Below are 15,312 nucleotides of genomic sequence, written 5' to 3'. Positions count from 1 at the left end.
AATAATTACGTTGCATCTCAATTGCTCACCCAGTCTTAATTTGTGAAATAAACCATTGTTTTTGTTAAACAACAATCTTGATGACCTGAAGTCAAGGGGGTCGTGTTTCACAATGTAAAAAACTGAATTTTGCATACCTCTCACACGACTCGTGCAGCACAATCCAAGTGTCATTTATCCATACAAATGCTAAGTACTACTAATGTTACTGTTTAAAAAAACTAAACTTAGCACCTGGAATGCAGGAGCAGAGCTCAAACTAACACACTTTCCCAGGTGTACTACTCATTTGCATTAGTGTTTTAAATAGTACCGTGTTTCGTAAAAATGCATGTGTTTGTGAAGTACTGAGCATACCCCTGGATAAATGAGACTTGGATTATACTGCATGAACTGTGTAAGGGTTCGTAGATGGAGGTTGTGATATAGTTTTGCTTTTGTTAAATGCAGGACCCTTTTACTCCAATTCATCAAGAATTTTCTCCATTTCTGGATTCACAGTAACATGGGGTGACTAGTTGATTTAAAAAAATGGCCATTTTATGCATGAAGTACTCCTTCAATATGTTATGTTGTATAGCAGCAGGACACATTTACAGTCAGTCCAGATTTAGTTGTCTTTCTGAGAATGGTCTGTGGTTTCCATTGGTATATATCATAGTTTTGGTGTGGAAAAAACAGAGTTTATCATAGAATGAATAAGTTATTTTATTTCTATAAATAGATTAAAAACACAATTTTACATTGATTTACATTTGACACAAATAACATCATGAACTTACAAACAGACTTTGCTCGGGCCAAATCTGACACAGGATCTTCATGAGAACTTCCAACCTACTGATGTAACAAAGGTTGTAAACGGGACCTCAACAGTGTAAACGTAACATGATTTCCATGCTCAAAATGAAGAGTCATTAAAGGCCCAATTTGTACTTTTTTGACCCTATTTACCTTGAGCTAAATGCACGTACATCATAATTTAATTTCTTAATAATAATTAAAAGTTTGTCAACTGATCATAACAGAAAATTTAGGCTTCTTTTACCTCTCTGGATACAAATACTTCCAATGAAAAACCGGGAAAAAAACAGTATCAGGGGAAAAAAAAGGTATATATATATTCTTGTTGACTTTTGTACCTCATGTGTATTAAAAGACCTGTCAATCATCAATCAATTTAAGGGTGGCAACAGGTTTTAATCTGGTGACAGGGCTGCTTTTTTTTTCAGCCCACAGAATTTTCATTAAAAAAAAACAAAACTTATGTTTGTGCCCACAAGCATAAAGTATGATGCAAAAGTCGAGTCCTTTGCAGGTAGGACATCGCTTGCTTTGAAAACAAGACAAGTGAAGGCTGCGTAAGAAAAATGAAGTACATTTGCAAAAGAGGTCTGAAAATGCATTAGCACTGACATAGAAACAGAGGTTAAGAGTTTTATCAGGTGAAGTGTTTCACTGAAGTTAAAAGCATGTTTCTCTTGTGTTGTGTTGTTCTCATATCAGCTACGTTGTCTATTGTAAAATTTACAATAAATGTGATAATGATTCATCAAAACAATAAATCTATCAAAGCATCATACTTAACATTTCAAGCAGCATTTGTCATAAAAAAAAAGAAACGCACATGGGATGAACAGTTTGGTACAAGCCCAGCTTGTACATACAGTAATTATTTGCTCTCTTGTAAGAAATATAGTATTAGTGATATGAACACATGGGTGTCCGATTTATTAATGACGTTTAGTGAGTGATCAGACATGTTTCCTGTGAAAAAACTGCAGTACACAAACATAAAAGTGGTTATATAAATATTTATCAACTGTTTGTGAAAAATACTGTAATGTTATGATGTCTTCCACTCGCTAAAATACTGACCGGTAAAATGTTCAGTTAAAACAAACACAAACCTCACAGTGATGTGTGACATAGGTGATCTTTAAATCAGTCATTGAAAAGAATAATGAGTATGTGAATGTAGCATGAAGAAGTTTTCACACACTCACTGGTTATTAATGATGCCAGTCACAGTTCTGAACTCATCGAGTTTGAGACATTAGCGAGGGTTTCTATCTGCCCTGCCACGCGCTGCTGTTTCCCGACCTGGTTGGTTCACTCCGCAGTCTTTCCCGTCTGTCTGAGTACGCTGGTCGGCCGGGCGGCAGGAGGATGTAGTGCGTGGCGCTGGCCTTTCTGCCATCCTTCAAAATGGGAACAATGCAGGGAGAGAACTGAGCTGCAGGTGGCGCACTTTCACTCTGCTGTCTCTGTAATGCCTTACTCACATATTTTGGGTTAGCAGCAAAACTCTGTGTGGCAGGCATCACACCGTTGATGTAAATTGGAAGGCTTTTGGGGCTCGGGGTACGTGGAGGGCATGGTGGGACTAAAGGGATCCTTGGAGGGATTTTGGGAGGCTTGTCTTCCTCGTTTGTGCTCACAGTCCTGAAGAGAGTGGGGGGTTTTGGCGGGATGGGGATGCGAGGAGGGATTTGTGGCTTGTCAGTGGGCCAGTTTGTGGTGCTCGGAGGCTGGAAGGCAGGACCTGAACAGGGAAACTGGAGTCTGGATGGTTGCTGTTGTTCTTCTGGCTGGTGGTCTTCTCTTTGGAGAACTAGTGCCCAAAACCCGCTTCCTCTACCTGTTGTTCTGTCCTCTCTGCCTGGCCAAGAGAAAGCGATGGAGTCAGTTCCAGCACCCCCAGCCCGCAGCGAGCTGTCCTGGTAGGCGTAATTCACTTGGCCACAGTCCCTGTTCATGAGCCTGTACATGGCCTTGGGGCAGCTTTTGGGCAAAAGACGCCGCCGATCACTTGTAAAAAACTCCACTTCGCTGTCGGCTGCCTCATCAGACATGAGCTCCTCAGGATCAGGCAGAGGCGGCAAGGGTTTGGCTTCTTTCTGGTGGCCCCCAAAGACTGTCCGTCTCTGGGAGGAAGGCACCACCTGGTCTCCCTCATGGGGTCGCAGCATGTTATCAGATGCTAGGCGATATGTATCAGAGTAGAAAGGAGACTGGGAGAGGGAGATGTTACCTGGGAAAGGGACAAACAATTGTGTATTAAAGAACTGGCTTCATGAAATCCTAAACTAAAATGTACACCAAGAAACCGCCGCTTTGTTATACAAGGTTTTGCTATCACTGTTGTTTCCTTCACTGCGGAAACAATTCTCAGAGGAAGAAACATGGAAAACAACTTCCAATAAGAGAAAAAACCTTCTTAACGAGAGTGTAGTGATGGTGTAGGAGGGAGAAAATACCAGGGGGAGTGAGCTGCCCACTCGACTTAGAGAAAAAAAAAAAAAGGCTGTTTTTTTTTGCTGAAGGTATAACACAGGAAACGGGAGTAAAAACATGTTGAAAACAACCGCTTAACCTATCACCCTCTTCGTCAAACATCAGCCACAACACCCTGATTAACACCGGAATCGTCATTATCTGCGGTGCTGGCTATAATCTTAACGGAGCTTCCCATAACCTTCTCTGTGGAAACATCCGACGTGCCCCAGACTGCAGGAACAGCTGGTGACCAGGGAGCAATAGCTTCCCCTCCTCCTTCATCCTGCGCTTGCCTCTGCTACACAGCTCAGTGCAGTGATGACAAACTCACCGAAGTCCTGTCTACGCGCTGTTTTATTAGTCAGACAGGGTCTAAATTCTAGTTTGTCGAGCCAAGACAGTATATAGACTTATACTGGCAGAATTGTAGAAAGTAAACAAAGTTAAAAATCATATGTCAATGACAACATTAAGAAAAATTATAATTTAGTAAAGCAACAACTTTACAGTATTTGTCAAACCCTTTTCACAATAATAAAAAAAGAGAAATTCAGTCTGAAATATATTCAACGTTTTGTTTATGACACAGTCAAAAACATCACGTGCTGTAAAATGTTATCTGCGTTTTGCTTATTTTAATTGAATTTCACAGATAACCTGTAATCATGTGTACTGTGTGTTTTGAGCTTATCGTTCTTTCTGTCTCCATGTTTAAAAGCTAATTCTTACGTAGCTCAGCACAATTTAAAAAATGTTATTAATATAGTGGCGTTTAATTTTCCAAAACCATTCCTGCAATGATCAATAATTCATAAATTAGTAATAATATAATATTCAAAAGAAATATCAACTGTGTCAAGTTCAAAAAGCATATAAACCATCAAGTTGCCACATGCACCAAAATTAATTCGGTGCCAAGCTGTAAAAATGTGTCAATCTGTAGTTTTCATGTGATAAAATCATTTTATTATAACTTATATGTAAAAAGCATTATATGTGAAAGACTCACAGTTAAATTCCTTGGCCATCTGCTGTCGTTGAAGCTCCTTCAGGTTGTGATCGATGTCAGCACTCAGGCCAAAGAACTCTCTGCAAAACAAAGAGAGGTTGAGAAATCCACACGGAGCTGTGCATGTGTGTAAATCATTCTTACACATAACTTGTCATGAGTAAGTCATTATATGTGTGAAATAACATGCATGCTTACACAGAGCATATGTTCCGTTCTCCTTTATGTGTTTACATTATGTAACTGTATTGCAGGTTCTTTGACGTCTTCTCTGACCCATGTTATTCACACGTTTCTTGTTATTTACCTAATATTTCATTTCTCCATATTATCTTTAATTTTTTAGTTTTTTGGCTGCTTTGTATGTGATACATGTATTTGGTGTCTGTCCATCCTGGAAAATGGATTTTTTTATCCAGTCTTTCCTTATCCAAAGTCAAACAAAGGACACCACTGTATGTTGAACAGATAGTAAAGGTACATTTCTGATTTTTGTCTATTTAAAAACTGACATTATCAAAAAATATGATGATTCCTGATCACAGACATGAAAACAGCAAGAGCAGTAACTCTGGGAGTCATTTGAGGTGAATGCGAGTGAATCTTTGTTCTGTTATGTGTATAATATTTTAAATACTGTATTTATTTTGGATGTAGACATTAAGGGCTGAACTATTTGTTTACATTTTGTCTCTGTTGTAACAGTGTTGTGTTTGCATACCTGTTCAGGTCATGCTGTCCCCAGCAGTTATTCTGATTCTCGGCCATGTAGGAGCAGATTTTGTAAAAAACATAAAGGTCTGTTCGGTATCTGAGCACAAGTCGGCTCCATCAAACCCATCACGGCTTCATTCTAGCAAGCAGAGAGCTGTTGGAGACAAACGGAAAAAAAATGTTAAACACACACACAAACACACGCACAAACATGAACAAATCTTCCACATTTGGTTTTTCATTACATCACTCCTTTCATTTGTTCCTTTCACAACTTCATCAGTGTGAAATGATCATAAACAGGGCAAATAAACAATGCACATCTGGAGCTCAACCCCATCCAGCACAACTAACTGCACACACTCATCCTACCAGACAGGTCAAAGGTCAGTAGAGGGGCCCAAAAACAAATACTCAAAGGCTCAAAAACAAACATATATCACCAACACATACATCATTTACATTATTAATACTGCTGCAAGACTATCATCATACACCTACATTTTACTTTACCCGCACACTCCTGAAAAGGTGCAGCCTGCAACAAAACATGACTGACTAAAGAAAAAGTGTTTTTTTTTCTTCATGTCAAATTTGTTTTGATACAGTGAATAACTCACATTCCAGAAACACTGCATAGTTTTAGGTGACCCTCTAGGAAACAACAGTTACAACAACAAAAGCTCAGTAAATGACTTCAGTCTGCTCGGGCAGCTGCCATGTGTATCTCTTTGTGTTTCCAGCTTAAAGCCATTTGTCTGATGAGCAGGCTATTGCACAACCTCTGGGTCAGATGTGGGAGGGCAGCAGCACTCCTCGCCCTCCTTCCTCTCTGTGGCCATGAAACCCTGCAGTATCCGCCCTTACAACAGGGGCTAATTGTGCAGCATTCCTGTGATGCTATGATAAAAATACTACATACTGTACTATAGTATTCTAGAGACTAGCAGCTCATAACCAAAACAAAAAAAAAAAAAGAAAAAGGATCTTGCATGAAAAATCAATATCTGCAGAGTACTGAAAAACACATTTGTTGTGTATTAAGTTTAAAAAGCTAATCAGTAAAAGAAAGGCATGTCATGCTATAGTTTAATACACACAAATGCCTCCACCTTTGTTGATTCAGATGTTCGAACTTAACAGCTGCGTCTTGCCTGCTGATATAACATGAATAATCTGAAGGGGTTTAAAACTGAGTGGAGCCTCCGTGTCAGTGTCAGCAGGCCTCTAACCTGCTGCACAGTCCACAGGAGAGTACTCCATCTCCACCTACCAGCAGGGATGCTGCTGATCAGCACCCTGCAGCCCTGACCCTTCAAATTCAAATGACAATGCAGTAACTGTGTAACTTCAACAGTGAATTACCTACATTATTGTTCAAAGTCCAATGTGCCTTGTCTAGCTTTAAATATATATATATATATATATATTATGCAAATCCAGCAGTTATTTTTTATAATAAAGTTAAATGAAATACTTTACTCAGTTGATGAACTGACAGATGCTTCATGCTTCATGATTCTGTAACAATAATAGAAAAAGGTCTGCAGACTGTTAAAATCCCAAGGGGGAATTTTTTTTGTTGCCACAAGGCAACATTTTGATCTCTGTTGCCAGATCTTGTAGATCAAAATGTTGCCTTGTGAAAACAATAAAATCTGCCCAATGGGAGTTAAACAGTGTGCAGACCTTTCTCTATTTTTTATGCAGTAGGTACATATTTAGTCCTGCCCCTGTGTGTATTTTGACTCGATGTGCGCACCTTAGTTTCTCTCATGATCATATAATAAAATGGTTCCCAAGCTCAGAATCACTCTCAGTAAACAGCTGCATTCCAGAGTAGATGTAAACACTGAATAGAAAATACACTGTAAATTTATGTCCTTGTCTACAGAGGTGAACCATGCAGCAATTCACCTGCAAACCACTAACTAGTAACCTGGCCCTGACTCCTACCCACCCCTAGGGTAACGCAAGGTCTTGATATTACTATCACACTTCAATCTTATTCTTCAAAGTCCTGCTTCGTTTCATGTCACTGATAAGCCTACACTGAATGTGGGCTGCAAACAATGCAGGGCATTGCATGCATAATGCAACACAAAACCCAGCACAAACAAAACAGTGACCCATGCGTCTATTTGAATATTTGTCATCCTTAAAACAACCGACTGTGGCGTCATTTCCGCCAGTGATCCTCGGAGATGGAAGACGCTGAACAATTATGAATTCTGCCGGCAAGTACTCAGCGTCCATGAATGGGGCCACTCTCGGCCATGAATAGGGCTTTGTGTCACTTTGGTGTGCAGCGAAACAAGCCTGAAAATACAAGTGAACTCTCCCATGAGGTTAGGACTGAAGATACGCCATGGAGACAAGCAGACATGGCCATGGTATGAGCCTGTGCTACAAATCCCCTGCAGGAGGATTGTGTGTTCTGGCACTGCTGAAAGGAGAAGCCAGAGGCTGAAAAACAGTTTGTTTATCTCATGCAGGAGCCTTGATGTGTTGTCCTTGGCTGTCCTCACCTCAAGTTTTACAGCCAAGAGGCCATTCACTGACTGAACTTTACAGATGATGGCATAAACTATGTGCTTTACATCACCTGCTTACAACATGCTGTTAATTCTGCTGGCAAATTTACACTCGCCGACATCTTACCATAACATCAGCAGGCCGAGATGCAGTAACATGTGAGTTCAAAGACCAGTGTTTGACACTGGAAAAGTTTCTTCAACCAAATAATCTAATTAGACAACTGTTGTTAGTTTAATTCAAGGAAATATATCTAAAAAATATTTTTAGTAACTCTAGTGTAGTTTTAAAGTCTGCTAACAAAACCATACCTGTTTCTGATAGTCCTCTCTACATGCTTTTTAAAACGTCAGACATGTGAGGCTTGTGCTGTAGATGTGACGGCGCCAAGCCTGAAAAATGTTCATTAAAACAATCCCCTCGCCTGATGATGCAAATTCACTGCATACACAGGATAAAAGTGGCATGTGAGAAGGGGGGGAGATAAGAAATTATGATGTGAACAAGATATCTGAGTAGAAAAGATTTAGTTCTCTCAATCATTTGCAGACACATCGGTCCTTATTTTTTGAGCATATTCTAAAAGGTTTGCTTTACAGCTGTGACATGAGTACATTTTATATTTTATTTTTAAGGATCCGTGACCACAATGTTGTATCTCTAATGAACTTAGTGATGTGATACAGAGCTGGATTTCAATCTTTTGATTCACATTTTTACATTTAGCAACTATATAAAATATTTTCTAATGGTGATATATATATATATATATATATATATATATATATATATATATATATATATATATATATATATATATATACACATATATGAATTCTATACTAATATTTAGTTTTTATAATTTCTATGTTTACCCTTATTGTAATAACTTTCATTGCACACTTAGCTTTTAAGCACAGCCTCAGGACTATGCCACCTTACATTTCACTGCACGTGGCATTGCGTGAGAATGTGAAAAATAAAACCTTTGAATCTGGATTTAAATCTGAGTGTGAGACTGATAAATCGTTAATCTCTTGGAGTGATTTCTTTCATTCATGAACTATACAGCATTTTACACAATAACAATCATGTAGTGTTTTTAAGAGGCATTATATATACACTGATCAAGTATTAAGAGACACATTTGGATATTGAAACTGATTTCGTATTGGTGGTAGTAAAGAAAAAAATTGCAGCGGAGCTGCTCCTTATTCACTCACAGCCTGCAAGTTCAAAAATCTATTTTTAAAATAGTGTCAGCTGTAGACTGTGATTTTGACTTGGTTATGCTTTGAATTAAATAAATCCCTTCAGTCAATCAAACATTTGCATTAAACATCTGGTAACACTTCAATGCCTATACCCCACACTGTTTTAAAGGGTAGGAAAGAGAAAAAAATATATATATTTTTTTAGGCTGAACTATTTAGAGCTGTTCAAAATTGTAATTATTCCAGCAAAATGATATCCAGCTTTCAAATGTGATTGTCTGTGAAAAACAACAACAAAAACATTTAAAATTAACCTGAGTTAGCTTGGAGAGCCGCAAATAAGCCGATGGATAGGCAAACATTTAAAATTAATATGCTGTTTTTTTCAAATTTAAGTTTATACAGTTTTTCCAGTGCATTTGAAATCATATTGTTAAAGATTGTACACAGAAGAAGTACACATTCTGCAGTTTCTTTATAAAGGATATTATGTAGACATCCATGCGCAACAGCTAGATATAACCAGCTACAGACATAGACTGCCTACAGACCCTACAGACAGATGAATGTCTGTCAATAATTTCATTTTTTCATGCAAAAGCATTTCATGGTTGTAGCTTTACAGATATGAGGATTTGCTGTTTTTCATATTAATTATTTTAAAGAGATTATTAAATTGTTAAATTGCCTGTATAATTTTAATTGATTGCATTGAGTGAAAATTTTCTGCATTAAATACTTTTACATTTTCCTGGTTTTACTGACATTTTCAACGACTTTTACCTTTAAATAAAATTATTTTCGGTAGAATTAGCGCTATTTACTGAGATTAAATAGGACCAAGCTCCACACAGTAACTGCACTATTTTAACGCTGACTTTAGCGCCCGCTAGCGGCAGGCCGGGGATGGCCCGAGAAGACTCACCCATCCCGCCTCGACGGGACTTCACTTGGCGGACATCAAGCGCCGTGCGGCGGGTCAAGAGAGCACTCTGCCCCGCTTCTCGCTGGCAAATAACCCGGACAGACGAGCTGAACTGGTAAATACAGTTCAATAAAGGCTCTTTACAAAGAAACAACAAAGTTAACTTTGAATAAACGGCCGCCTCTCGCGACTCTGACTTTTAAGCAATAAAGTGAAGTTCCGCGCGAGGAATAACGTCACTATCCGGTGTATCTTTATCAGCAACCTGTGGTTTTAAATAAGCAGCGCTCCGCGTTCACGTTACATCAAATATAACTTCTGTTTAAATGTTTAAAGCCCGTTTTATTCATTAAAAAATCTATTATCTGAATAGTTAAATGTTAGGAAGTCTTACCATGAACTCGCAGACTACTTGTCCATCACGCTCGGTCGACCTTTCCCCTGTACAATGTGAGATGATCTGTCTGTATAGTAGTAGCCAGTCTCCCAGTCAAAACCAAACCATGTGCAACATCCCTCCTCTGTCAACAACACCGGGAGGAGAATCTCGTTTTGTCAGCGTGACGCGGATTTCCACATCTCCTTATAAATGCATCCAGCACCCAGAGCACGTTCCTGTAACTCCACCCAGTCCGTCTTAAAGGGAAAAATTCCCCCCAAAAAGTTTTTTTTAAAAAACCATTAGGGAAAACTCAACAAAATTAGAAAAAGTAGTTTGAGGCTCATAAAAAAAAAAAAACAAAAAAAAAAACAGATCAGCTCTTTTTTTAACCAGCAGCTACAATAACCCTTTGAAACCTGAGAAAATTGGCTGGATTTCTTTTAAAAACATAGTAAGAAGGTGATGAGGAACTGAAAAAGAACAACAAAGTTGCATATATATACATAACATAACATAATTTTAAATGTATAACTTAAAAGTTATTCATGTAACACTTAAGCATAATTTGCTGCTACTATTTATAAACATTTACCTGCCTTCATGATTTTTAACAAGGACAGAGTATTCAAGGGATCTAAATAAGTCCCCCACTATAAACAAGGGAAGCTGTCAGCCTGATGATTTTTCAGCTTAAAAAAAGGCTCAAAAAAGCTGAAACTCACAAGGAAACTCACTCCGGGTACATCTGTCAGCATATGTCCTGCAGTGAAACAGGAAATGATGGAAGTCAGTGACAGACCTGTGACTACTGTAAGGCTCAAACTCTAGCAAAAATGCAATATTTTTGAGCACACAATATTTAATTTATTTTGAGATAAATGTTAATGTTCATAAAACCAGACAGTCAGGTTTATACAAGGTTACTGTGGGTCAAATAACAACAACGCCCAGAGATGTCCTGAATTAGAATAATAATCATTTTATCTGCCTTGTGTAATGAGTGTATGGGAAAATTGCCCTTCATAAGGCAGTAAACAATTTTGGCCTGACCTGTGTGGGAGTCAGAGAGTGTGTGGGTGGCCTTTGGCGTGAGTACAATATACAACTGATAGAGAGGAACAAGTACAAGATTGGCAGCCCAGTTATGGTGGATGAGGACTTGTTTTGAAGCCTGCCTGTCACATAGGAGTTCACTGTCTGTGTTTGTCTTCACCCACGCTGCGAGAGGCAGAAGGATAATACAGGAGGCCATTTAGTAGAAAATAACAGGGAAGTGAGTGCAGGCCATTCTTGTTTTTACCACAGTCCAGGCCACACTGGGCCTACAGTCTTCCTCCAGACTGCCAAACCATCTTTTTACTGTTGTAACAATCCAAATAACCCACAGGCAAATAGAAACATTACGGTGCTGAATAAAATAACCACCTCATAAAAGAGAGATGACAAATGACCCTGTGACCTCCCCTCCTTCTGTGCAATTGTTAAAATTTTCCACAGTTTTAACACTCTAATAAAAGCCTCATTGGGCCATTTATGGATTAAGGAGTGTCTTATACCTATACTGTAAATCACAAACCCACAAAATAAATACAACACATGTGATGTGCTTCTATTGCTGCAATCATCAATCGTCCCTCTCCCACCAACGTAAGTTGTTTGCTCAAAGGAATACTCATACATTTTAGCAAATAAGCCATTCGATCAACTTCCTGTTGTGCAATGAAGTGACTGGTATCACATGTGATTCCTGTGTGACACAAAGAGCTGAGACTGCTTTCAGTTGACACGCTACACTTAAGAAATGTGCGACCTTGAAGAGTAATGGTGCAACTTACATCTTGATTTTGAAACTTTTCAGTTCCAGCAAAAACAGCAACCTCAGGGGCTGAAAAATGCTGTGTGCCAACAGCTAGCACAGTCAATCCTCATAGACCTCCATGTTAAAATGTCCAACTTTACAGCAGAAATAAACATGCATACAGCTTGGTAAAAAAAAAAAGGTTTTGGTCTCTATAGCTAATTTCGACACTTATGTCTACAAGAGTGAATTTTGCTTATAATTTATCCGTTTACATTTTATTAAGGCACAAAGTTATGCATATTTAAGGGCATGGTCACCTGAGTGATGTCCATCTACAGATTATGAGTCAGATCCAGCCCTTGCTGCTCCACAGCTCCACCCTCTTGTCCAAATATGGTCACCTCTGGCTCCAAAAAACCAAGTTGGTAACAGCAAAATGAAGACTTTGAGAGTAACTAAGAGTAACCCCCAAACCATTTTTTTTGTTCATTTGAAAAACAATATATATGGGTATTTAGTAGTGTTGCTGATATATTCAAATCCAACTCTTGACATTTGAGTGTTAAAATTCTACATATTGTGCTATAAATATAATTAGTATTAGTGCATGCATGTTGAAACCTGGCTATTGCAATTGAATTTTGCTACTAGCTGATCCTGGCAGCAGGAGCAGCTTTCATCACCAACCGAGCAGTCTGCAGCACCCCATCATCACCCCCTAACCAAGCTACTACTTTGTACGTGTGCACCAAGGAGGTTCTGTGGATCGAGAGGCAGCACGATTGGGTGACTGGATGTGTCTTGGCACCTGAGAGTTTTTACTCAGGTGAGAGGCACTCAAGGCAAAAGTCAGGAGTTTAATTTCTTTTTCAAAAGGGGAGTCCACAAACCAATGGATGAATTTATGAATACTACTTTCATTATTTTTACAGTCTATATTCCCAGCAAGCCAACACTTAATTTCCTGGATCGTCTCTGTTTTAACCAATCTGACAACATCAAATCAAGTTGCAGGAGAGAACTATGAAAAACTCGTGTTACGTTACTGAGCGCAAGTTGATAAAAAAATATACCAAGGAGGATTTCTTTTATGTACAAAATCTATTCAATAAAAAACAAATGTGAAGTGCAGTATGGAAAACATGGGAAAATTACAAAAGGAGATGCACCTACTTTCAACATACTTGTTTTAACAAATAAAGAAAAAGCATTTAGGATTTCTGTAAATTCAATATGTTATTGTTGTTAAAATGGAACTACAAGCGGATTATGACTTATTTAGGACTCGAAACTCAAAGTTTTAGACTTGGGATTTGATTTGGGACTTTTGAGTATTGACTTGGGGTCAGGAACAAAGACTTGAGACTTACTTGTGAATTGCAAAACAGTGACTTGGTCCCACCTCTGATTAATACTCTCAGTCCCTTAGACGATCTTTATCCAGTGATTTGTTGTTTTTGTTTCCTTCCAAATTTTAGCTTTTTGCGGCTCGTACAAGCAGATTTTATGCTCTGCTGTTGCTCCGCGGCCCGCTGTGGGCGCTTGTGGTGACCCAGGATGCTCAAAGCTGTGGGGGATGTTGTTGGGGTGGGCCAGACTCCCACAGGGGAGGTCAAGTCATTTCCTGCTCTGAGAGACCTCCGTCCCTCACAGCTGTCAGTGCAGTCAGAAGCCCACCTCCCACATCTGCAACTCCCCAGCCCCCCTTCTTCTTCTTGTCCTTTTTTTCGAAAAAGTGATGGATTACGCTGAAGGAACTCCCTCACGCTGCTGCAAAATTAAGGATGGATCATCAAAGCCAAAATCAAGGACTTCTATTGATTATTTTTTAAATCCAGAATCAATAGTGTTGGCAACAAAGAGTGATAATAATTCCTGTAATAACAAGTTGCATTGGTCGAGTATGTTGTGAACACCAGATAACCCCTGAGATGAGAAATATCTCAGAAGATAAATGTCTGCCCACCACACATTTAACAACGCCGCAAGCTGGAATAGGAAACGGAGTAAGTAGGTGTTAACATACGTGTTCTATGGTAAATACATTTGTGTAGGTTGATGTGCTGACATAGTGACACAGGGAATTCTCTTATAGAGGAACCAGCTGTGTACAAACATGTAATAGTAATTAGAGCACCGTTACAGACTGCAGACAGACAAGCCTGCTGCTATTTTCAAAGTCACGGTCGACTTGTCTTGTGTTTGAGTTTCACATTCCTTTTAATCGTCGATCCTGTGAATTAATGTCAGACACTGTAACAAATACAAAGAGTTGTATAACACTTTGGTTTATTAAACTGCAACATTTAGAACAGATTTTTGATCAAAATGCCTCATGCCTACACGTGTAAGAAGTTAAAATTCCCATTCATTAAATGAAGAGTTCTTGAGAAGTTGAGTAAGCTCTGTAACAGCACTGCAGCTGAAAAATGAGGCCTCGTCATCCAACTTTGAAATGACGCTGGAGTAAGCCTAATTGTGCAAGATCAAAGAGAAATTCTTCTGAAAAAGACCTTTTTGCACATCTTTGTTGCCACCCACCACTTCCTTCACCCTGATGTGGAACGCTTGTGTTTGATGCTTTCATTTCAAAGCCAACTGCCAAACACAGGGTACAGTATATACATAATTGTATGTATTAGTTAATGAAATGGGGCATGAATAGATGGAGGATTAAATGGTTAAAGAGACAGCTCACCTCAAAATCAAAGATGCATATTTTTTCTCTTACCTGTGGTGTTATCCATCAGTCTAGATTGTTTTGATGTGAGTTGCCAAGTTTTGGACATATTGGCCGTGGAGATGTCCTCTTTTTCTCACATAATGGAACTACATGGGACTCTGCAGTTTCATGTAGAAACTATTTTCTTTCTACCAAACTACACCTGCTAACCATCATATCACTACACAGAAGGAAGTTACCATGCACTCATGCACAAGGTTCCTGCTCATGACATTGCGAGATGTAAACATTAATGCCGTCCTCCTCGGCTGAGCTGTAACCTTAGTTAGCTCAGTGTCGTTAGTTGAGCTGGCAGTGGATGCTTGCTTCTTTCTTCACAGTGATACGATCTGCAGGTGTAGATCTGTAGAGAGAAAATAGTGTCTACATGAAACTGCTCACAACAAGGTCTGTGGATATTTTGAGGGACCAGGTAATGATTTCTGGAAAGGGACATTAATGTGAATTTTTCAAATGTATTTTTTGGCGCTTTGAGCACCACAAGCTGAGTGCCATCTCGTTCCATTTTATTATAGAGAAAGCAGACATCTCTATGGCCTATATCGCAAACACTCGGCAGCTCACACTAAAACAATCTGGATTGACAAGTAAGAGGAAAAATATGTATTTTTGATTTTGGGGTGAACCATCCCTTTAAATTCTGAATCTGTACCATTCATTCAGACTTTATTGCTTCTGTCTACAGAGTTATGTTTGATTTGAAAAACACA

General features: G+C 38.9%; 1 protein-coding gene across 1 annotated transcript; it reads right to left on the bottom strand.

Annotated features, from left to right (window-relative positions):
- Window positions 1–690: 690 nt before the first annotated feature.
- On the bottom strand, window positions 691–10,245 carry errfi1b (ERBB receptor feedback inhibitor 1b). The gene is made up of 4 exons (XM_042492115.2): window positions 10,071–10,245; window positions 5,010–5,156; window positions 4,289–4,368; window positions 691–3,034 (listed from the first exon to the last, which is right to left on the bottom strand). The coding sequence occupies exons 2-4, from the start codon at window positions 5,054–5,056 to the stop codon at window positions 2,070–2,072; spliced, it is 1,092 nt and encodes a 363-aa protein (XP_042348049.2). The 5' UTR covers window positions 5,057–5,156; window positions 10,071–10,245; the 3' UTR covers window positions 691–2,069.
- Between the last annotated feature and the right edge of the window lie 5,067 nt (window positions 10,246–15,312).

Source organism: Plectropomus leopardus, chromosome 9 (genome assembly GCF_026936395.1).
Source record: "Plectropomus leopardus strain MGB_pleo_1.0 chromosome 9, ASM2693639v1, whole genome shotgun sequence".
NCBI lineage: Eukaryota > Metazoa > Chordata > Actinopteri > Perciformes > Serranidae > Plectropomus > Plectropomus leopardus.
This window is presented reverse-complemented; position numbering and strand designations above follow the sequence as displayed.